The sequence below is a fragment of the Lucilia sericata genome, unplaced genomic scaffold, assembly GCF_015586225.1.
Source record: "Lucilia sericata isolate MDLA Ls3-8-SP2 unplaced genomic scaffold, ASM1558622v1 Contig001613F_arrow, whole genome shotgun sequence".
NCBI lineage: Eukaryota > Metazoa > Arthropoda > Insecta > Diptera > Calliphoridae > Lucilia > Lucilia sericata.
In genome coordinates this window covers 46,167-70,691 of record NW_023995529.1, presented here as the reverse complement: position 1 = coordinate 70,691, position 24,525 = coordinate 46,167, and the positions used below count along the sequence as shown (strand labels likewise).

The 24,525-nt window shown below is 30.3% G+C and overlaps 1 protein-coding gene across 3 annotated transcripts in view; it reads right to left on the bottom strand.

Moving 5' to 3' along the window:
* Nucleotides 1-7,269: 7,269 nt before the first annotated feature.
* The window catches only part of LOC119612140 (G1/S-specific cyclin-E), a 32,322-nt gene continuing 15,066 nt past the window's right edge, over nt 7,270-24,525 (bottom strand). For all 3 annotated transcript variants that reach the window (XM_037967882.1, XM_037967883.1, XM_037967884.1), the window contains exons 3-6: nt 21,351-21,813; nt 8,564-10,002; nt 8,155-8,380; nt 7,270-8,051 (exon numbers count right to left, since the gene is read on the bottom strand). In XM_037967882.1, the coding sequence (XP_037823810.1) occupies nt 7,866-8,051; nt 8,155-8,380; nt 8,564-10,002; nt 21,351-21,813 (2,314 nt within the window). In that variant the 3' untranslated portion in view covers nt 7,270-7,865. The remainder of the gene's footprint in view (nt 8,052-8,154; nt 8,381-8,563; nt 10,003-21,350; nt 21,814-24,525) is intronic.

Here is a 24,525-nt window from a genome sequence, read left to right as displayed (position 1 = left end):
AAAATAATATTAATTCACTGAAATTAGCGCAATTTCAACAATATGAAATATGCACATTTTGGATTCCTTAGGCAGAGCCTCTACGAGAGGAATCCCATATAAAAATCATATATTCTTTTATAACAAGTGGAAGCAGTAACAACTGCTCTCTGCCTTACAAATCTGCTTCAGAGGATGCACTATTTTTTGCTGGGTAGATATAAAAAGAATAAACTTGGTGAGATTTCTTCGTAAAATTTAGTTCTTTTACAAAACTTGTTTGTACTGGATTTAACTTATACAGTGTGAAAATTTGGTTCAGATCTGTCGATCTCTTCAAAAGTTATAAGAAATAATGTACATAACATACACATTTAGATGTAAAATATGTTTAAGCTTTGAGAGCTTAAAACTCAAAACACACTTTTTCGACTTAGAATGTTTTATAATAGAATTTAACTTCTAGTTTTCATTATAATATAAATTCTATTTTTACTGAATTCCAAGTTTAATATTAATTTCCTTTTTTTCACTGTAAAACAAAAAAAAAATCTTTAATTTTTTTAATTTTTCAAAAATCGTCAGTTTCAAGGAAAAAATCGTCAAATCGTCACTTTGCTATTTTTGAAGCGAAGAATCGTCAAAATGACGATAAATCGTCAAATCTGGCAGCTATGGACTGCACGCTTTTTTTTCAGTGTTGTGAAATTTTGACAGTTCTCTAATAAAGACAGGGTTGTTTTATATGTTGTAAAAATAGGGTTCTTTAAATCGACTTTTGAATAATCGAACAATCGACTTTTTGTCTAAAAAGTCGAAGTCAAAAAAGGTCGGAAAGTCGAAAGGTCGGAAAAAGCCGAAAAAAGTCGAAAATAGTTGAAAAAAGTAAAAAATAGTCGAATATTTTAAAAAAGTGGAAAAAATTCTAAAAGTCTAACATAGTCGGAAAAACTCGAAAAAGGTCAAAAAATAGTCGAAAAAAGTCGAAAGAAGTCGAAAATAGTCAAAAAGTCGAAAAGCCGAAAAAAGTCAAAAAGTCGGAAATAGTCCAAAAAAGTCGAAAAGTCGACTATTTATAAAATACTAAAAGTCGACTTTTAATAAATGAAAAAAGTTGAAAAATCGACTTTTCATAAAATGCAAAAGTCGAAAAGTCGACTTTTCGTTTCAACTATAGAACCCTAGTTAAAACAAGTCAGATTTCTATATTCGGCTGTGCCGAATCTTATATACCCTTCACCAAGTATGTTTTAAAAAAAACAGTTTTTATTTATTTTTAGAATTTAATTTAATTTTATAAAATTTCAATTAATTTTTGTATTTTATTATGATTCTACATTTTATATCTGCATCAAAGTAAGTAAAAACAACAATAACAAATAAATAGATCATTTGTAGTACAAGTCGCATTTTGAATCGACTTGTATCTCTGCACACATGTCACACATAACATACACACAAACAAATATAAACTGTATTAGCGCAGAAGAAATATTAACCGTTGTACTGTACTACTACCGTCAAACTGTATTACCACCCTCAAACAAATATGAGCTGTGTTACCAACATATTACTGCTTTATCTTCTCGTTGTTGTTTTTTTTTATGCTTTTATTTATAATTTGTTGAGGAAATTTTCAGAGGTAGTCTCAGATTTTTGCCCATATCTCAGTTATTTATGGACCGATTTTGCTGATTTTAGGAAACTTCTCGAAAGCATGTCTGACAGAATTATTAAAGATTTGGATCTAGAAGATATCTGGGGTCTTTAGAAAATTGATTTCAACAGACGGACATGGCTTAATCGACTCCGCTATCTATAAGGATCCAGAATATATATACTTTATAGGGTCGGAAAATTATATTGTGGAAATTACAAACGGAATGACAAACTTATATATACCCTTCTCACGAAGGTGAAGGGTATAAAAATAAATGCATTGCCAGCATTAACAAAGCTAAGCAATGTTTACAAAAAAACGTTAAAATATGGAATTTAAATTATTTTTAAATATGTACATAAAATAAAAAAATATGATATCTGTAGTAGTAATTTTTGTTATTTATAGACTGATTTTCCTGATTTTAAATAGCGATGAACTCGAAAGCTTGTCAATTACTGAAGTTTCGGATCTTTCAGATATCTGGGACCTGGACTTTACGGACTTGGCTTATTTGACTGCTATACTTTATAGGTTTCGAAAACTATAATGTAGAAATCCCAAACGGAATGACAAACTTAGATATAGTGGAGTCGATTTAGCCCGTCTGTCTGCCAATCTGTGTGTATGTTGAAATCAGTGAATTATTGACCTTCAAGCCTTTTTCTGAAAAGGACTTTGTATGGGACCGATCATTACGAAATTCAGAGCTCTTTTTGGTGGTACGGTTGTATGGGGGCTATGTGAAATAATGAACCGATTTCGCGACCGAAAGAGGTGTGGATTAACCAGTTATTTGTTCTTCACAATTCCTAGAAACGCAAAAATAAACACGCAGCATTCTGATTGAATGAAAGTTTATAAAAGGGGAGTTTCTGGTACTTTTTCGTTATTCAAGTGGTACTTTTTGGTTTTTCTGCAATATTGAACCTAGAATCATACATATATGATCCTGATGGAATGAAAATTTATAAAAGTAAAATTTTTGGTACTTTTTTGTTCTTCAATTAGTACTTTTTGAATATTTTTTAATATTAAACATTGAATTAAACACACAGCGTCCTGATTGAATGAAAATCTATAAAAAGGGGACTTTCTGGTACTTTTTCGTTTTCCAACTGGTATTTCTTGAATTTTTTGTAATAAAATACTTGCGGACTGTTTTTTTTATAAGATATAAGATTCGATGCAGCCGCATATACCACTCTTCTTACTAGTTTAAAAATATTTTTGTTAAAATTGTTTATAAATGTGATTTGCTGTGGATGATACCGCAAAAAGATGAGGTTGATTCGATGACATTTATCTATTCCCATTTATTGTTGTTGTTGTAACAGCTCAAACTATACACTAATCTAGTTCAGGACTAAAAATTAAGCTACTTCTACTGGATGTATCCATAAATCCATTGGACAAAGTGAAGTAGGGTTGGATGAGCAGTTTTATATGTGTTGGGTGTCATGAGGACCTTGACCGAATGCAGGACATTCGTTGGGGACGGGACGCTCTATGCGGGACCAATAGGCATTAAGCCTGTTGCTCCATCCCGTTCGTAGTTGTGCCAGAATTACTCCTGTTTTCCGCGGTAGGTTTTCTTCTATGTCTGCTATGGGCGGTCTTCAAGTTAGACCTTCATGCGGTATCCTGCGACCGCGGTATTGATGGTGTCTCTATGAATGTCGTTCAAAGCTGCTGTATACTAAGACTGATCTTATGGATCCTGCACATATCTTTGTATGTTCTCCTTTCCCAGGGCATGTTTCTTTGATGAAGACCCCATCTTGGAGTATTGCAATCCCGGGGTATAGAGGTGCTCCAAGCTGCCGGGACTATAAACTGTACATTATCAAATGTATGTCCAACCAGAGCACTAAATAATCTGGTACTACGGGAGGCCAGTTACCCGTAGGACTTTGTACTGGCTGGTCAGTTGGTTGAGGCTCCTACGTAGTGGCTGTGATTTAAACCCAAATTCGCGGGTGTGGCGTGGCTGTGTTGACAATCTTTGGTCGTTGATCGTTGAACTCCGAGTCGTTCCGGTTTGAAGAACCGATTGATATATCGGCTCTAACCAGTGATTGCCTTTTTTCCTCGGGGTTAGATTGAGCTTGACTCATGACACCTGTCATTCCCCAATGGGGCTACTATGGTAGAAGTTTGGATAGTTCGAGTACTTGAGCAAAGTGCTTGTACATGGACCGGCTGAACCATGTAGAAAAATTGCCACCTGCGTGTAAGATACAAAATGTGGCGGTGGTGAGTCGTCAAAGAAGCTCATCCAGTGGTTGAGAAAGACTACCGTGAAATAAGCCGAACACGGCAGGTGTTCACGTAAAGAACTTCGACATTCATTAGTTTTCCTCGTATATAGAAAGATCCTTCCTGATATGCCTCTGGGGAGTATCCAACTGTTTAATGTTAAAGTTGGGATGACTCCTACGATGGTATTCCAGGAGTAACTATTTACTAAATAGTATTTAGTCAACATGACATTGTGCTCCTTGACTGAAGGACCTTCGTTTCCTCGTGCAGATGATGTTCCGAGCTAATTTAAAGGCAGCCCGTTACAGTGTTTAAGACACCTTTGAATGTTTCTCCACTAGGTATCACTGGGCGAAGGTGATCACACTTTAGCAGCATAATTAACCACTGATTGACCAATCGTTTTATAAGTAGATAAGAAGATTTCTTTATCCATACTCTAAGTGCTGTGGGCTAGCGCTATAAGGACCTTGTTTCAACTTCGCAATTTCTGCGTGATTGCTGTGACATGAGCTGAGGAAGTAAAGAGGCTATCAAATGTGTCACCAAGGTGGTAAAAAGTGTTGCTGGTGATAGTTACAGGTTACGCTACGAGATAACCGTTCACCAGAACGCATTATACATCAATGTTGTGGTCCGTTGTCCGCATATGAAATCACCTCTATGCCTTTTGGAGGTGCGGGGAGTTTAAAGAGGTACAAGTTAAACAATAGCGGTAATAATACTCCACCTTGAGGTACGCCTTGTTTAACTCTACGGGGTTTGGGGCGTCTGTCTCTAAACTGGCGGCCACTTATTTGTCTTTCTATGGCTTAAAAAAAACCTATTGTTTTTGAGTTTAATGCTACAGAATTAACAAAATAAAACCACAATGTATTTTTGATTTTTTTGTTTGTTTTTTTGTTTTAATATAATTAATATATTTAGAATTTTTATACAATTTGTTTATTAAACATTTTTTTTGTTAAAAAGCGTAGTAGTTTTGAGTTTTTTTTTATATGAATAGATGGGATTATATATAAAAATCATAAAGTAAATAATTAGTTTAGGTTTCAACTTAAATATTAACTATAAATTAAATATTAACTTAGATGTTTATAAAAAAATATGAGTTCACTAAAATTTAAGTGAAAGAAAGTTAAGAAAGAAAATTTTCCAAAATAAACAATTTTACTTAAAAGAAACTTAAATTATAAAAAAAAAAATTCAATTAGTTATTATTTTAAATATTTTTTTAAGATAAATATAATTATTTTTTTTTTATAGAAATTATTTTAGCTTAAAGGAATTTAAAGAAAATAAAATGAGTTTAGATGTTTTTACAATAGTTTGTTTATTTATTTAAATTTTTTTTTGGGGGGTATTGTTTTATATTTATTTTTTTTTAGTTTTTTATAAAGTTATTTACACTTATGTTTATTTATATAAAAAAAAAATTACTTTACACCTGAAAATCTATAAGCGTTTTAAATGGAAATTATTTGTTATTGTGTTTTTAAGATTTAGATATATTTTGGTTTCTGTTGTAAATTGATTTTTTGAAAAAAATATAACATGCATTCAAAAAATTTCAAAAAAAAAAAAATGTTTGAGTTTTTTTTTTTTTTTTTTTATATACAAAACATTTTTTAAAACAAATTTTTAGTTGTGTTTTTGTAACCTTAAAACAGGTTTAATTTATTGTTAAAAACTAAATCTTATTTTTTTGTTTAATTTTTTTCAGTTTTTAAAGACCTTGTTAAAAAAAAGTTTTAAATTTTTTTTTTTAGATTTTTAGTTAAAAATTATAATTAAAAAATTTGCTGTGCAAATTATGGCAATATTAATTAATTAAACCTTAATTTTAGTTTTATTAATAAAATTCCATTAATGTTTTTTCTAGTTTAGGGTTTTTTTTGTTTGTTTGTTTGTTTGCAATTTTTGTAAACTTTTTTTGTTGTAAAATTTATTGTCTTGCGTCTGTTTTTTAATAAAATTAAATAAAAAGAAAACTTAATTGGAAATTATAATTAAAAATAATAAGATGATATGATAAAGAAACTTTAAGGCCAAAGAAAACATTAAGAGAGAAGAGATTAAAAAGTATAAAAAGAGCTTTTAAGAGTTTTTGTATGGTTTGTTGTTGTTGTAACAGATTCCTTGCGATTGGGCGTTCTTCCCTGGGGAGCAAAGTTACAATTGTCGTGGTTACGAACAGAACGAATTGTTGTTTGTAGATCCTTTTTGGCAATTGTTTATAGGTTTTGTTCAGATTAGTTTTGGAGAGTTAGTTTAAACAAATTGGAACTTAGATTGTTTAGTGGGTTTTCTGAAGGGGCTTCCCTGGGGAGCGCAGTTACTATTTTGGTGGTAACGAATAGAACGAATTATTGTTTGTAGATCCTTTTTGGCAATTGTTTATAGGTTTTGTTCTGGTTAGTTTTGGAGAGTTAGTTTAAACAAATTGTAAATTAGATTATTTAGTGGATTTTCTGGATGTTCTTCCCCGGGGAACGAAGTTACAATTGTCGTGGTAACAGATCCCTTTGTTTATAGGTTTTGTTCAGATTAGTTTTGGAGAGTTAGTTTAAACCAATGGGAAATTAGATTGTTTAGTGGGTTTTAAGGTTATTTCTCTCTTAACATGTTTAAAGAGCAAATTTGGAACCAGTTTACCAGTTTCATGTTATGTTTTTGTTTCATTCTCTTAACTTTTGTTTTTATGCTCTCCAACAACAACTCTCTTTTGCTCTTTATAATGTTTTCTTAAGTTTCCTTTTTTTGCTTTAAAGTTTACTTTAAAAAGATTAGTATTTTGTTAATTTTGATGACAAAAAAAAAAAATTAAAAATAAAAACTAAACAAAATAAAAAAAACTTAATTTTTAAAACAAAATCAATTGAAATGATAATAAAAAAAAGTGAAATGAACAAATGAATATTAGTGTTTTTAGTTCTCAATGAAGTCTATATCCTCAACTTACAAAACTACTTTTAGTGGATTAGTTTTCAACAAAATGAAATGTGAAAATGTAAACCAGCGGTTAGTACAAAAGGTTAGTTAAGTTTATGAAAAAACTAAAAAAATTAAACTAAATATAAATTCATTAAAAGAAATCATAAAACTAAAAAATTAACTAAATCATAAGTTGGCACAAGACATTTTAAAAATTATAAGTTTTGAAAAGTCTACTTGGAAAAAAAAAACTTTATAAAATTAAATTTCAACTAAGGTCAGTAAATAAATTTTTAAGATTTAAGTTTTCCTAAACTGTTATATACATTAAAAATATAAAGAAAAAAACAATTTATTGCTAAATGTTTAAAAAAAAAGAATTGGTTAAATACTTCTTTAAAATTGGAAAAAACAAAAGAAAACTTAAAATCTTGTTTTTTTTTTTTTGTAGAGAAAGTGTAATTGTTATTGTGTTTGTTTTTGTTTTGTATTTATAAACTACAGTCTTAAACTTAAGATCATTTTATATGGAATTATTTATGTGTATATATGTGTGTGTGTGTTTTAGGGATATTTTTTTCCTTTTTTTTTTTAGCTTTTTACATTAAAAAATAATAATAATAATAATTTTTAACACTAAAGGGTTAATAATAATAATTTATACTACATAAACTTAGGTTAAAAAAAAGAATAATTACTTTTAGTTTTTTTTTTGAGTGTGGTTTGTTTTTTTGAGTGTATTAGCAGTGTAAGAAGTTAATAATAAATTAAATTTACTTAACATATTTTGTGGTGCAGGGGGGGAGGGGGTAGTTAGATGTATTATAATAAAAAGATGACAACCACACTTTTTTAAAGGAGGCAGGTAACGAGAGAGTAATATTCCTTTGTTTCTTTACTTGACAAGCTGTTGCTTATGTAGAGGTAGGGGGAGGGAGGGGCGGTATGAGGAAGGGGCAGTGTTTAAATTTTACTTGTTTAACCACCAAGTCTTATAATCTTTTGTTACAAACGCAAACCAAAAAAAAACTCAATTTGTGGTTTTAAGATTTTGATGATTTTCATCATCTTCATCTATAATGCCCATGGGTTTGCGACTAGAGGCGGGTGGTGTTAATAAACCATCGGGACACATAAGACCAGTAGCTGGTGAAGCTTCTTGTTTGATTTTTGTGGCCATGGCCAAGATTTCTTCTTGTAATAGGCAAGCACGATCCTAAAAGGAAACAAACAAAAAAACATAACAAATTAATATTTTGCTACAAAACCCTTAAAATATTTTTTTAGAAATTATAAAAAAATTAACCACAAATACTTACAAACATTGTCATTGTTGTGGTATGAGTTTGTATGATATGTGAATCGTCGGTTACAATATTAGGGCATATATGACCCAAACCAAATTTAGTGGTAATTTGTTCATTTTGTTCTAATAAATGTAAATTATGGGATTCTTCAGATATCACTTCAAAGAAAGGCTGCATCCATCTAGCACAAGGCTGTATGGTTTGCCAATCTAAACCCGAACAACGTAAAGCAGTTTCTCTGTTAAAAACAAAAAAAAAAAAAGAAATAAATTAAAAATTTGTTAAAGTCATTTCCGCCAGATTAGTGGTTATTTTTAGTCTAGTTGTTGTGGGTTTGTTTCCCAACTGAAGTACAACAGGCCCTCCTTTCAAACTAACTAACTAATTAGAATATGATTTCTTTAATTAGCCACAAACTTACCTATTAAAGGTATGTGACATAGCTGCAGCTGCCACCACTGAATAGGGGAAATTGCCAGCGCCTACATCCAGCGAACACAAATCCAATAATTGAGCGGTTTGTACAAATTCTAAACCCGAAAATTGTGGATAAATGAAAGCATCATCGACTTCACAATTTTGTAATTTAGTATTAAGGGCAGGTTGTTGTTGTTGTTGATGTTTTAATGAGGCAGTATTTGTTGTTGTTGTTGTGCTGGAGGCGGAGGATTTATTAGTTTTAACATTTTTATTTCTATGCTTTTGAGCAGTTTGAAACGAGGCAGGTGTACGATTATTAACATTCAATTGCATATAAACACCCAACCAACCAATGGGCGTTACCGGACTAATACTCCATTCTAAAGCTTGCAAAAGTAAAATTTCATGTTGCAAGATATCGGATTCTTGGCAAGCACCATCGGTGACATAGGCAAATTCACCAATTTTGGGTGGGTAGATTTCTTCAACTTTGGCCGCCACAAACAGACAGGTAATACCGATCAATTGTAAATGGGTTTTTTGTACATTCTTCTGGGCACTCAGATAACGATCCAAATAATCAACAGCCAAATAGTAGGTCTCACGATGTAGTTTATAAACTTCACATACCTCTATCAACCAATCGAGTAGTATGGCGCGCATGCGTGGCTGTAAACCGGGATGATGATCCAACATATTGCAATCTCTTAAGCAGGAAGCCTGTTCATCTTTTTTGCACATCAATTGCCAGACATCATGAGCATTGGCCCATGATAAAGCGGGCAAGGGGCATTGTCTGGGTGGTTCAGGATCAGCAGCCGGTGTCATACAGTCATCGTAATGGCTATTTAAATACTCATCGAAAGATTTTACCTTGGGCTGTTGTTGTTGGTGTTGTTGCGACAAATGTGAGGCGGATGTTTTGCTGGAGTTTTGTGTTTTACCGGTAGATAATCTCTGGCCTGGGGTACGTTCACCATGATGTACAGCAGCATTAGCAACCTCAACGTTAGTATTTTGTTGCTGTTGTGTTCTAGCGGCAGGATTATAAATTTGTGATATTTTTGTGGAAACAGTTGAACAGGGTGAGGCTGATACAATATCATCTACATCATCATCATCTGTTATATGATCACTATCATCATCTTCTTCATCAACTTCATGTGGTAGTTCATCATCATCATCTTCTATTTCGTGATCAACATATTCATCTTCATGCCGTAAACTGTTGGGACTGTCTGGTATGGCCTCATTGACTACCTCAAAGTCTGTTCCAGTCGATAGACATTCCGATGAACTGCGTGTATCGATTTCTTGTGCCAAAATCTCATCAACTGGTGATGGATAGACAGAGGAGACCACCGAACCATTGTCACTTTGATAGAGTGATGGTAAGCGTTGTTGACGTTTGGCAGAGGGTTCAAAGCCCAATTCGGGGTCCTGTAAATGGTAAGAAAAGAAAGGAATTTATGAGTTTCATTTAATCAAGTAAGAAATTTGAAGGAAAATCTTAAAATTACTAAAGAATTAGATTAATTTTCTACGGATGTAATGAAAAACTAACTGTGGATCTCTTCATATTTTCAAATTTTAGTCAGAATTTTCAATAAAGTATTGTGGAAACTTTGAGCCAGAATTTATAACAAAACCATTCTATTTCTGTTGCATTTTCAAATGTTCTCTTTTTTTTTCAAACTAAAATAGATTCTTTTAATGACTTTCTAACACACAATCCTCCACATTTGTTTTGTATGTATACTTAAGTTTTCCTTTTACCTATTTTCAATATCTAAAGATTTGATAAATAGCAATTTAAATGCTCAAACACATTTAAGCCCCTTCTTTTTTTTCTCTCTCTTAAGCAACAACTTGTTGTATGTATTTTTAAACACCAGCGTACCAAAGGAAACTTAAAATTAATGTTAGTTATAAGGGTTAAAAAGTGTATTAAATAGAAATATTTTCATTTACCATTTCGATGACTTTTCTTTTGCGCTCACACTTCATAATAACATAAAATGTCTGATTCACTGCCACTGCTACAAATAGTTTTTGTTTGTTTGGTGAAAAACTCTCTTAATTGTTTTTCTTTTTTTTTTTAGTTTTCTTTGATGTTTGTTGTTGTTTTTTGTAAAATGAAAACACTTTTCCGGTTTTATGTTAAAAACCAGATTTTGAATTGAAAATTTTTTTTCTTAGAATTTTATTCACGTGGAATTAAGATTAAATAATACGAGATAGAGAATGTATTGTAAAAGAGCGAGAAAGTTTTGAAAATAAAATTTTGGTTTTAAAATTTTTTTTTTAGTTAAATATTGCACTTTAACTTTGTAAAAATACAACAGTCTTTGGTTTTTTTAAAGATTTTTTGTTTAATTTTCAATTTTAATAAAATAATTTTTTAAAATTTCATTTTCTTTTCAATTATTTAAACTTTTTTGTTTAAAAGAGATCTTTTTTTTTAAATTTTGTACTTTTTTTTTTTTGTTAAACGAAATAATTTAATGCGTTTGCGTGGTGTTGACGCATTGACTTTCCTGATGGAACTGAATATGAAATGTTAAAGAATTCAAGCATGTCCTCAAAAAGTAACGAATATATGAGGGTTGTTTTTGTACTCTATATCTTTCAGTCTAACGTTTACTCTCAACAACTAATCATATATAGTCTGTCTCTGTTTATGCTTAAATGAAAGATCTTAGTACTCGTCATTGGGATCACACAAGGATCTAAGGTTTTATTACTTTTCTTACCCTTAAAATTTGAAAGCAAAAACGGTTTTAACGAAGGTTAGTTTAAAAGAAACGAAACAATTAAAACCTTAAAGATCCTTTTTAAGTAAAAATAAAATGCAAAAACAAAATATATACAAAAACAAGCAGTTATACATTCTTAACAATAAGTTAAAGGAAACTATTCATATTGCAACAACAACAACTTAAACATCTACAAATCTCAGAGGATCATTGATCCTTTTTACAAAACAAAAACTAAAAAAGAAGATTTTTGTCAACCCAGGTACCTAGACAAACTTCAAATGTATGCCTAAGTATAAGGAAAATCTTTAAAAAATTAAACAATTTACATTTTATACCTAAAATTGTTGTTGTTTCTTTTTATATACAAATATAAATAAACAACAATTTATATATGATGCAATTGCTTAAATAATGCACAATTTTTCTACCAAAAACAACTTGGTTTTTTTTTAAAGGCTACAAGGTCACTGCTATTTTCAAGAAAAATATCATCACTTAGATTTTTTCTCATAAATCTTTATTAAATTATTATTTAAACAAACTATAACAATTTCTTTAGAAATTCCTACATCTCTTAAGCTTTAGTACAAAGACAGCATCCCTTATTCCAGGGCTTTTAATAAAATTTAAAACACAATTATTCACATTAAAGGCTAGTTTTCTAAAATCTGCCATAAACAATATTGCAAGCCAGATAAGAAAAGTCATTCCTCCCCTGTATTTCTTGGCTTAAGAAAGCATAACAAATTTTGATTTGTATCCAGCCTTCTTTAAATTTAAATTTTTTGCTTTATTTCTTTTCTTTTTCTTAGAGAAAATGTCACAGTTCATTAAAATTAAAGCATCGTAAAAATGATGAAGTATCTATTGGCATATTATTGTAAATTGTTTAATTTAGAAAAAAAGAGAAAAAGAAGTTGGTCAAAAAAAAAAAAGCAGATGTTTTTTTGCTAAATAATAAAATGATTCCGCATTGCCTTGGGAGACTTAAAGAGATTATACGACAGCAGCCATAAATCATGGGTATCTTGAGGAATAATGAAAAGTTCAAGAAGAAAATTTTCTAGAAATAAACAGCTGAACTTTTTGACCAGTGATCATAAACAGTTTGAGAAAAGTTTTTGAAAAAAAGAAATCAATCAAATAGAAAATTTTTATGAGAGCGAAAAAGCAATAAAAATGTGAAAAGAAAACTGTCTCGAAGATAAAATACTCCACTTTAAAAGTAAGCATTACTTTAGAAAGAAGATCAGTTTTATTTTGCGATCAAAGAAACTTTAGATAAGTAATTTTTGTTTAAGAAAATATTGAAAACTTTCTTAGGGGGATCCTGGCATACTGGGGGTCTTAATAAAGGTAATAGGTTCTTTGCTTTCTAACAACTTAAATTGGACTTTTTATATACCAGATTGACAAATAGGTTTCAAGAAAAGCAATATCTTTTATCATTAGAAATGCAATGTAAATTTAATTAAAGGGGGATCACAGACCAGTGGTACCTTAAAGAAAGTCAAGATTCAAGCAAACAGAATAATAAAAAAAAGAGAGCACATAAAAAGAGAAAGGATTGTAACTAGACAGAGGCACAAGGTATTCAACCTGGAGCCTGAAACTAAATGGTTTCATATCCCAAAAGAAGGAAATGATAGATCAGAATCCTCACTATAATCTACAATCGAATTACAATTACAGTTCTATCCTATTAACTTAAAGAGGTTTATATGTTGCAACTTAAAGTTTTTCTCATGAAATGTTCAAGGAACTTTCATTTATCTTAAATAAGATCACATTATAATATTCGAAATTTTCTCTGTTTTAAACCTTAATCTTCAGAGAATTAAAAGAAATTCCTAATTAAAGAAAACAGGATGAAAATGTGAGGTAATTAGAAAAAACCCAAATGAATTTCTTGTGACATTTGCTATCCTTACTTAATGCTTAGCTCAGAGATTACTTGATAATTCAAGTCTAACGAAAACATTTTCGAATTACAATTGATCTTCTAAGGACAACTTTAGTTGAAAACTGGCGTTTTGTTTAGTTTTGTAACAGTTCGACAGTTCTGTTTGTGTTCCAGTTTAGTTCAGTTCTAGTTTAGTTCTAGTTCAATTCTTCTTCAGTTCTAGTTTAGTTCTAGTTCAATTCTAGTTCAGTTCTAGTTCAGTTCTAGTTCAGTTCTAGTTCAGTTCTAGTTCAGTTCTAGTTCAGTTCTAGTTCAGTTCTAGTTCAGTTCTAGTTCAGTTCTAGTTCAGTTCTATTTCAGTTCTAGTTCAGTTCTAGTTCAGTTCTAGTTCAGTTCTAGTTCAGTTCTAGTTCAATTCTAGTTCAGTTCTAGTTCAGTTCTAGTTCAGTTCTAGTTCAGTTCTAGTTCAGTTCTAGTTCAGTTCTAGTTCAGTTCTAGTTCAGTTCTAGTTCAGTTCTAGTTCAGTTCTAGTTCAGTTCTAGTTCAGTTCTAGTTCAGTTCTAGTTCAGTTCTAGCTCAGTTCTAGTTCAGTTCTAGTTCAGTTCTAGTTCAGTTCTAGTTCAGTTCTAGTTCAGTTCTAGTTCAGTTCTAGTTCAGTTCTAGTTCAGTTCTAGTTCAGTTCTAGTTCAGTTCTAGTTCAGTTCTAGTTCAGATCTAGTTCAGTTCTAATTCAGTTCTAGTTCAGTTCTAGTACAGTTCTAGTTCAGTTCTAATTCAGTTCTCGTACAGTCCTAATTCAGTTCTAGTTCAGTTCTAGTTCAGTTCTAGTTCAGTTCTAGTTCAGTTCTAGTCCAGTTCTAATTCAGTTCTAGTTCAGTTCTAGTTCAGTTCTAGTTCAGTTCTAGTTCAGTTCTAGTTCAGTTCTAGTTCAGTTCTAGTTCAGTTCTAGTTCAGTTCTAGTTCAGTTCTAGTTCTAGTTCAGTTCTAGTTCAGTTCTTTTGTCAACACATCAAACATTTTCAAGCACATTTTTTCTAAAACCTAACCAATAGTTCCCAAACACAACAGCGCGCAGGCAAATCTTCTATTCAAAACTCCTTAGGTGGTTTACTTAAGATTGCATTGTACTAACTGCAACACACATCTGTCTTCAAAATTTCTATTTATCCAAATAGACAAACAACACAAATTGTTTAACACAAGAGATAGCAATCACTTTTGGAAAAACACAAACTACATGAGGTAATATTTATTAAAATATTTTGCAATTATCCTTAACATTTCTATAAGGCTCTTAAAATATATAAATATCCAAGACTATACCCAACTAAACAGAGTAATATTAAACTCATTTTAAATGCTTGATTTAAAATGCAATAGTAAGCAACTAAATAGAGCATTTAAGCGAGAAAAATTAAAGATGATAGTTTGGAAGACGTTTAAAACAAGATACAGAACATATGTTTAATATAACAATTAGTTAAATTTTGAAACTAACTAAAAGAGCTTAACTAATTTGTTAAGACTATAAAAAAATAAACTATAAATCCTACTATCCATACTACTAGTATGCGGCCTCAGGTCATTCAATTAACTTTATTATCCTTATCATTTTTGTCAATAAAAAGTGGCAGATGATTGAAATTTTCTTACAACTTTTATTGTTTCTTTTTCGAACAGAATAGATAAGTCTTGCAGCAAATGTTGGAAAATCTTTAAATATTTTCTTTTGATATAATTTTTTTTGTGTCCCTTTTGCTAAACAAAAAGGAAACCTTTGCTAATGTATTCCTTAATACAGCTAGCTTCCTCCTTGTTTATTGCATAAGCGTTGCAAGTCAACAGGACACCTTTAGTTTTTTCTTCTACTACTATTATAATGATTACACTTTTTTTTTTCTTAACATACAGTGAGTTTGTTGTTAGTGTTCTTAGTGGTGGTTGTTGCATTTGAAATATTGTCGTCCTCCTTTTTGAGAATTACACACAATAAAATTAAAAAGCATTAGTAATTTCTTTTGTTGTTACTTTGAAATATCTTGAGCTCTTCTTCCAGGTGTAAACTATATACAAAAAATATTATTACTATGTTTTACCAATGGACGCATGCGCTTCTTTTTACAACTGCCTCAGTAAGGCTTTATTCTCTAGTGATTATTGCAACTGCCGTTTTGTTTAATTTGTGGGGTATTTTCTTTTTCTATTATCGTCAAGATGTGTAGGTTTAATTGATAAAAAAAAAAATAATTTTAAACTCAATTGTTTATTTTTTAAGGTAAGCAACAGAAATTTTTTTGTTAATAAAAAAATGCAAAAGAATCGATAGTTGGCTTCCTAGAAATCAATTGTTTAAATTTTTATCTATTATAAAATACATTTTAGAAAAATCAACAGTTTTCATTAATCTTTAGTTTAATTGTTATTAGAAAGTAGTTCAGTTTATAAAGGATTTTAATTTAAATTTTTTTTGATTGCTTTTTGAATGATTTGTCAACCTTATACCTGGAAAATGTTTAAAATTTTTCAATATTTTATTAATGAAAAATATTTCGATTCTTCCACGAACTTCTACCATAGCTCTGCTCAATTCTTCTTCAGTTTTAGGTCAGTTCTAGTTCAGATCTTGTTCAGTTCTAATTCAGTTCTAGTTCAGTTCTAGTACAGTTCTAGTTCAGTTCTAATTCAGTTCTCGTACAGTCCTAATTCATTTCTAGTTGAGTTCTAGTTCAGTTCAAGTTCTAGTTCTAGTTCAGTTCTAATTCAGTTTTAGTTCAGTTCTAGTTCAGTTCTAGTTTAGTTCTAGTTTAGTTCTAGTTCAGTTCTAGTTCAGTTCTACTTCAGTTCTAGTTCAGTTCTAATTCAGTTCTAGTTCAGTTCTAGTTCAGTTCTAGTTCAGTTCTAGTTCAGTTCTAGTTCAGTTCTAGTTCAGTTCTAGTTCAGTTCTAGTTCAGTTCTAGTTCAGTTCTAGTTCAGTTCTAGTTCAGTTCTAGTTCAGTTCTAGTTCAGTTCTAGTTCAGTTCTAGTTCAGTTCTAGTTCAGTTCTAGTTCAGTTCTAGTTCAGTTCTAGTTCAGTTCTAGTTCAGTTCTAGTTCAGTTCTAGTTCAGTTCTAGTTCAGTTCTAGTTCAGTTCTAGTTCAGTTCTAGTTCAGTTCTAGTTCAGTTCTAGTTCAGTTCTAGTTCAGTTCTAGTTCAGTTCTAGTTCAGTTCTAGTTCAGTTCTAGTTCAGTTCTAGTTCAGTTCTAGTTCAGTTCTAGTTCAGTTCTAGTTCAGTTCTAGTTCAGTTCTAGTTCAGTTCTAGTTCAGTTCTAGTTCAGTTCTAGTTCAGTTCTAGTTCAGTTCTAGTTCAGTTCTAGTTCAGTTCTAGTTCAGTTCTAGTTCAGTTCTAGTTTAGTTCTAGTTCAGTTCTAGTTCAGTTCTAGTTCAGTTCTAGTTTAGTTCTAGTTTAATTCTAGTTCAGTTCTACTTCAGTTCTAGTTCAGTTCTAATTCAGTTCTAGTTCAGTTCTAGTTCAGTTCTAGTTCAGTTCTAGTTCAGTTCTAGTTCAGTTCTATTTCAGTTTTAGTTCAGTTTTAGTTCAGTTCTAGTTCAGTTCTAGTTCAGTTATAGTTCAGTTCTAGTTCAGTTCTAGTTCAGTTCTAGTTCAGTTCTAGTTCAGTTCTAGTTCAGTTCTAGTTGAGTTCTAGTTCAGTTCTAGTTCAGTTCTAGTTCAGTTCTAGTTCAGTTCTAGTTCAGTTCTAGTTCAGTTCTAGTTCAGTTCTAGTTCAGTTCTAGTTCAGTTCTACATAGTTCAGTTCTACATAGTTCAGTTCTACATAGTTCAGTTCTACATAGTTCAGTTCTACATAGTTCAGTTCTACATAGTTCAGTTCTACATAGTTCAGTTCTACATAGTTCAGTTCTACATAGTTCAGTTCTAGTTCAGTTCTAGTTCAGTTCTAGTTCAGTTCTAGTTCAGTTCTAGTTCAGTTCTAGTTCAGTTCTAGTTCAGTTCTAGTTCAGTTCTAGTTCAGTTCTAGTTCAGTTCTAGTTCAGTTCAGTTCAGTTCTTTAAATTAACAGTTATGTTTTTTAAAGTCAAAGAAAATATTTAGTCTTAAATTCCAATAAATCTTAAAAAGTAAAGTGTAAAAATAATTTGTTATAAGAAATGAACAAAAAATGCATTTCGGTTTTAAAATCACACAAATTTTTCCCATAAAAAAATAGAAAATCTTTCTAAAAAATACATAAAATTTTATATTAAATTTCATGTTTAACTAACCAAAAGAAAAAAAAATTGTATCAGAAAGGAAAAAATCGTAAAAAAATCTGTTGCACAATAAATTTTTGGTACTTTATCTAGATAATTGCCAACGTATTTGGGACTCAAAGTAATAAATTTTCAAAAAATTACGTTAAATTTTTCTGAAATAAAAAATCCAAAAACCCAAACAAACATAAAACAGTAATATGTAAAGGAATTTTAACATTAAACTAAAATACAAACATTTCGCATACCCTTACACTCACACAAACATGCCAACACACAAATATAGAATTTAACAACAAAGGACTCAATACTTGAAAGCAATGGGGTGCAAATCAACACATTTGGTTGATAACATAAGAAATATTACAACAACAGCGTAAGAAAAAACTAATACAAACTAAAGGTATGCAAACACAACACAACATTAAACAAGTAATGCAATTTCCTTAAAAAAAGGACATAATAACAACAACACACATACATACATACATACATGCATATTGTAGCTAGTACTTCTACTATTATAAAGCAGTAAAAAAAATTGAGCCAAGTAAAAAAATAGTTACGCATGCGTGAACACCTTGACGGAGGACAAATATTATTTGTACTTTTAAGAGAGTAAAAGAGAGGGTTGTTAATTTTGACGTTTTTCTTAAGCAGACGTTAAAAGAAAATGACAAGAAATATTTACCAAGAAACTAAACAGCAGACGTTATAAAAAAACAGCAAAGTAAGTAAATATAAATACAAAACTTTATCGCCAGGATAATAAACAGGGAATTTTCGGTATTTTAAAAAAGGGAAAAAACCAGTAACATTTATAGGAAAAAACAAAAACAATTAGGTTATTTTTATGTATAACAATAAAATACTAAACTATTTTTTTGTGTGTTAATATTTACACAAATTTTATTTTTTATGTAAATTTTAAATTTATGCACGAACGTGCCACACTAGTTAGATATGTAGATAGATAATAACAATATGTAAACGAAGTAAAGAGCAAGCATTTATCCTTACTGCAGAGTAGTATAAAAGACAAATGGTTAAATGAAGATGGACACACAGACAGACAGACATATAAGGAAGTTAAAAGTTCTTAATTTTAATAACAAGTTAACAATAAAATATACAAATGTAGTAATATTAAAGAAAAACTATGTAACTTATAAAAGGAAGGTGGTTGACATATTGTCTAAGACAAAAAAAATGATATGATCGGCAAATGTTTGAGAAAAAAAAAAAATAATAATAATAATGAAGAAGCTAGCAGAGCCACCGGTAGACGATTATTTTAATAATATGGTGTTATCTTGCGTGTTATGATCTGGGGTTTTGTGTTCAATTTATATAATAGAAAAAAACAGAAAACGGAAGACATTTTATATATTTTACTATTAGTAATAGATTCCCAAAATACAAATGTCCTTTTTTGGGACCCTTAACTATTGGCAGCAGCTTTGAAGAAGCAAATAACAAGTTTTTTGTTAAAGACATTATCTAATTATATATTCAAAACATAACGACATTTGTGTTGTAGTTTTTTTTTTTCTTTCTTCGTGTATTCTTCTTTGTGTTGAGAAATTGCATGTTTGTAAAGGTAACCTCAGGGTTAAGGGAAAAATAGTTGCAAGGATGGTAAGCAAGATGTGTATTTGTTTTAGTTTGTTCTTTGTTTTTTTTTGAAGACAAACTTGCTAGTAATAAGAAAAAGTAACGCTTTTTTTTCGTAATGAAAAGCCATATGTCTAGGATGTTACCATACGGGATAATAATGAATTTATGCTAATTTAGAGTTTTTTTTTTTTGCATATTCATTAAGGAACAAGTATTGAGCAATTATAGAAAAATTACCGGGTTGTACAGACTTAGTTGAATTATGTAAATTTGAAAACTTTCTTCAGTCATACGGGATAAGAAGCGAGATCAAATGTTAGGAATTGTAGGAAATGTTTGTTTTCCTCAGTAACTACAGCAAATAGACATCTGCCATAATCTGTTAAAGATTTTTTAAATTACATATTTTGATTTATTCGAGATTAACTATTCATTCTAGTTCAATTCTCGTTCAATTTTAGTGCATTTATAGTTTAGTTCTTCTTCACTTCTAGGTTAATTCTAGTTGAGTTCTAGTTCAGTTCTAGTTGAGTTCTAGTTCAGTTTTAGTACAGTTCTAGTTCAGTTCTAGTTCAGTTCTAGTTCGGTTCTAGTTCGGTTCTAGTTCAGTTCTAGTTCAGTTCTAGTTCAGTTCTAGTTCAGTTCTAGTTCAGTTCTAGTTCAGTTCTAGTTCAGTTCAGTTCTAGTTCAGTTCTAGTTCAGTTCTAGTTCAGTTCTAGTTCAGTTCTAGTTCAGTTCTAGTTCAGTTCTAGTTCAGTTCTAGTTCTAGTTCAGTTCTAGTTCAGTTCTAGTTCAGTTCTAGTTCAGTTCTAGTTCAGTTCTAGTTCAGTTCTAGTTCAGTTCTAGTTCAGTTCTAGTTCAGTTCTAGTTCAGTTCTAGTTCAGTTCTAGTTCAGTTCTAGTTCAGTTCTAGTTCAGTTCTAGTTCTAGTTCTAGTTCAGTTCTAGTTCAGTTCTAGTTCAGTTCTAGTTCAGTTCTAGTTCAGTTCTAGTTCAGTTCTAGTTCAGTTCTAGTTCAGTTCTAGTTCAGTTCTAGTTCAGTTCTAGTTCAGTTCTAGTTCAGTTCTAGTTCAGTTCTAGTTCAGTTCTAGTTCAGTTCTAGTTCAGTTCTAGTTCAGTTCTAGTTCAGTTCTAGTTCAGTTCTAGTTCAGTTCTAGTTCAGTTCTAGTTCAGTTCTAGTTCAGTTCTAGTTCAGTTCTAGTTCAGTTCTAGTTCAGTTCTAGTTCAGTTCTAGTTCAGTTCTAGTTGAGTTCTAGTTCAGTTCAGTTCAGTTCTAGTTCAGTTCTAGTTCAGTTCTAGTTCAGTTCTAGTTCAGTTCTAGTTCAGTTCTAGTTCAGTTCTAGTTCAGTTCTAGTTCAGTTCTAGTTCAGTTCTAGTTCAGTTCTAGTTCAGTTCTAGTTCAGTTCTAGTTCAGTTCTAGTTCAGTTCTAGTTCAGTTCTAGTTCAGTTCTAGTTCAGTTCTAGTTCAGTTCTAGTTCAGTTCTAGTTCAGTTCTAGTTCAGTTCTAGTTCAGTTCTAGTTCAGTTCTAGTTCAGTTCTAGTTCAGTTCTAGTTCAGTTCTAGTTCAGTTCTAGTTCAGTTCTAGTTCAGTTCTAGTTCAGTTCTAGTTCAGTTCTAGTTCAGTTCTAGTTCAGTTCTAGTTCAGTTCTAGTTCAGTTCTAGTTCAGTTCTAGTTCAGTTCTAGTTCAGTTCTAGTTCAGTTCTAGTCAGTTCTAGTTCAGTTCTAGTTCAGTTCTAGTTCAGTTCTAGTTCAGTTCTAGTTCAGTTCTAGTTCAGTTCTAGTTCAGTTCTAGTTCAGTTCTAGTTCAGTTCTAGTTCAGTTCTAGTTCAGTTCTAGTTCAGTTCTATTTCAGTTCTAGTTCAGTTCTAGTTCAGTTCTAATTTAGTTCTAGTTTAGTTCTAGTTTAGTTCTAGTTCTGTTCTAGTTCACCCCTCTGATTCAACCTATTTAAAACTCTTTAAGAAATGTTAACAAAATCTTTCTAGAACTTTCAAAAGTGGCTAGCACATACCTGAAAATTTTTGCCTGCTTTAAGAAGAAATCATTAGATTTCCGTTACAAAAAACTTTTCTACAAAACAAGCAACCAGTTTAAATCTTTCTCAATACAGGACATGATGCAATTTTTCCTTTTTTCTATCTTTACTACCACTTTCTTTGCTCTACTCTACTCAAAAGTTAATGAAGTATAAATTTGAAAAACATTTTTCTCATCATAAGATTTATCTATAAAGAAAAAAATATAAGGATACAATTTACTTACCCTATCATCTAAACTAGTAGATATGCAACGTTTACGTTTAGTGCCGGCTGATGTTGCTACTATGGCTGTTACTGTTGCTGATGATGAGGCCGCTGCTGCTGCTGCTGCTGACGATGTTGCTGTTGTACTATGACGACTAGAAGAACACATATTATTTGATGATAATTTACCAATTGTTAACGATGAGGAACACGATGATGAGGCTGAGATGTGTGAGGCACTGCTGCTATTTGAAATGGATAGTATGACTTCCTCTAAACCCACATTAACAATTGTTTTAGCAGATGAAGATGGACAGGAGGCAATAGATGAAAGATTTGTTCTTGTACCAAAAGGTGACAGTGATGATGATGAGGTACAATATTCTAGATTGTAGGAAGCACCGTTATTACTTGAGGAGGCATGGGATTTAAAACTGCTATTGCTGTTACTATGTTGGCTGCTGGTACTGTTACTATTGCGGCTGTTAGGAAAGAAAGAAAAGAAAAGACAAGGAAAAAAATATGAAATATTAAACTGTTAACAAAAATTTTTAAAATATAATTGCAATATTTGGAAAATTGATACATTCATTTTTATATAGGGGCAAGATCCGACAGACAGAGGAAGACATTTACATTGTATTTATAAAGAATTGATGGTGTTGTAAAGATAAAGGCTTTATTGTTAAATTTTGTTCTACAATTATTTCCATATCCCGGAAATGTAGCATATGAAAATCAATTTAATAACCCTGAGAGGGTTTTCCCATATATTTTGCTTGCTTACTACTTAAGCAAATTAAGTAATTGTATTAAATTGCAGTAAAATTTTGCATTTCTTTATTTACATATAAACAATACTTGAGAAGTTTTTCCATAATGCAAATCCTTTTCTTTTTTTTTCTTCTCAGCATAACGAATTTCTTTAAGTATATATTTGCAATTTTTTAAAGATTTGGGAAAATCGTTAAAAAATTTGCAATAGTTTTTAATGAATAGGTTAAATAGTGTGTACAAAGGGGGAGAGAAAAAGAAGAAAACCAACAAGATGCTGAGGATTCCCTTTTTAACCCTTAACTTCAGCGCTTACACTTAAAGGGTTTCTTTTGTACATTTATTTAACATTTGAGATTTATTAAAAAGCCGTTGAAAAAGGGCCGGCTGCATGCTTAATAAAGGATTTCTATAAAGAAAGGGGTGTTATTGTTGTTTTTGTCAAATAAATTTCTGTGTTTAAGAAAAAAAAAAACTTAAAGGTTAATCATAAAGAGCAAACTAAGAAAAAACTCAAAATTGTATAATCACGTACTAAATTAGAAAGGAAAAATCAAAACTACATAAACTATCAAGAAAAGTACGAATTGTTGAGAATTAGAAATCTAGACGTTTTTAAGAAATTGCAACCCCTAAAAGAAAATCTTTTTTGTTTTAGTTTAATACACAATGATTTTGTTAACAAAAAATATTATTTTCACATAAAAAAATGGGATTGTTACAAAAAAAAAAAAACAGATCCTTAAAATGTTATAGAATTTAACCAAAAAAAAAGAAGTTTCAATATTGAGAAATGTACATAAATCAAGGTTTTATAGAGGACACTATTTTGTTATCAATGAATTGTTAGGATGCCTTTTCTTAAGGCGGCGTTATCAATTGTTTTGTGATGTTTTGTATTTTTTAAGGAAAAGAAATCGTAAATTATGGTTCTCAAATAAAATAGATAAAAGTGAAAGTGTTTTCTTTTTCTCAATGATTTCCTAGGAAAAAGGATTCTGTTTTTTTTAATTTGTATAACTTGTAGTTAAAAACCCTAAAAAAAATTATGAATTTTTAATAAAATTTTAGAAAAAAGAAAGCAGCTGAGTTTTATAATATAGACTATGTAGGTGTAATTAATGTTAACAGGTGTAAAATATAATTTGTAATAGATATTCTGAGAATTATGAAAAAAAAGTATTTGTAATATTTGGTAATACGATAGCCAAGGATATTACTTTTTTGTAAAACTATAAATTAAGCGAAAGAATAAAGATCAAAACCTTTAGCCGAGAGAGTTCTAAACTGTTTTGTTATTAGCAGTCATCCGTACTGAGCAAGTTTTATATTATAACGATAAGATCTGTAGCTATTACAGGCAAATCTCTTAAAGTTAGTATGAAGGTCAAAAATTTATTAAAAATATCCTTTTAAAACAGTTTATATATATTAGATTTCATTTAAACCAAAGAATAACATCAATCTTCTTTAATTAACGCCAACATTTGACAATTTCCAGCTAAAACAATGAAATAACATTTTAAGAATTTAAAGCAGGAATATAAACAAAAAATCTCTTTACCAATAGCAATTATTGGCAAGTCATCTTCCCACATAAACTGATAGCAATGTAAAGAAAATAAAGTATATTGTTAGACAACAATGATGTAAAATGTATAAACAATAAGAAAAAAAGATTCAATTGTAATTGCATACAGACAGGATGACAGGAAATAATTAACAATAGAAGAAGAAAGAAAAAAGGAAAACTAAAAGCAAAACATTACTAAGGATTTTAAATAGAAAAAGAAAACCAAATCTTAAAATTTTGTTAGATAATAAAGGAATTTAAACTAAAAAAAAAATATTAACAATTCATATTGACTTTTTACCTAAAATTTCAAATAAATAATAATATTTTGCAAAGTGTGAGAAAAAGTGAAATAAATAAAAATGTTTAAAACAAAAGATTAGTTAAGGTACTAGTTTAAGATTTGGTGGTCTCTTCCTTGTGTGTTTGATATTGTACTTGTTAACTCTATGGGTGTTTATATATACTAAGTCCTTCTGCAAGAAAACAAAAACCTATATAATGGTCTTTTGTTTAGACTCCAAATGATTGTACAAATTTGAAATTTTATTTCCTAGAATTATTATACAGTGAATTTTAATTTTAGCAGGATCATGATAGTTAAGAGAACTTTTTTGAAGAAATTTTGTAAAAGTAATTAATATCCTGCAGGATTTCATGTAAAAACTTTGAAAATTGTTTTTTCTTTTATTAAAAACAATTATTTGAAATTCCTATTAAATTCATAACCTCAAACGAAAAACTAACCTAAATAATTTAACCTCAAAAAAAACAGGAACGTGTGTTTGCAATTATGTCTCTTTTTTTTCAATAGAAACTTTGTGGGTTTTTATAAATAAACTTTAAA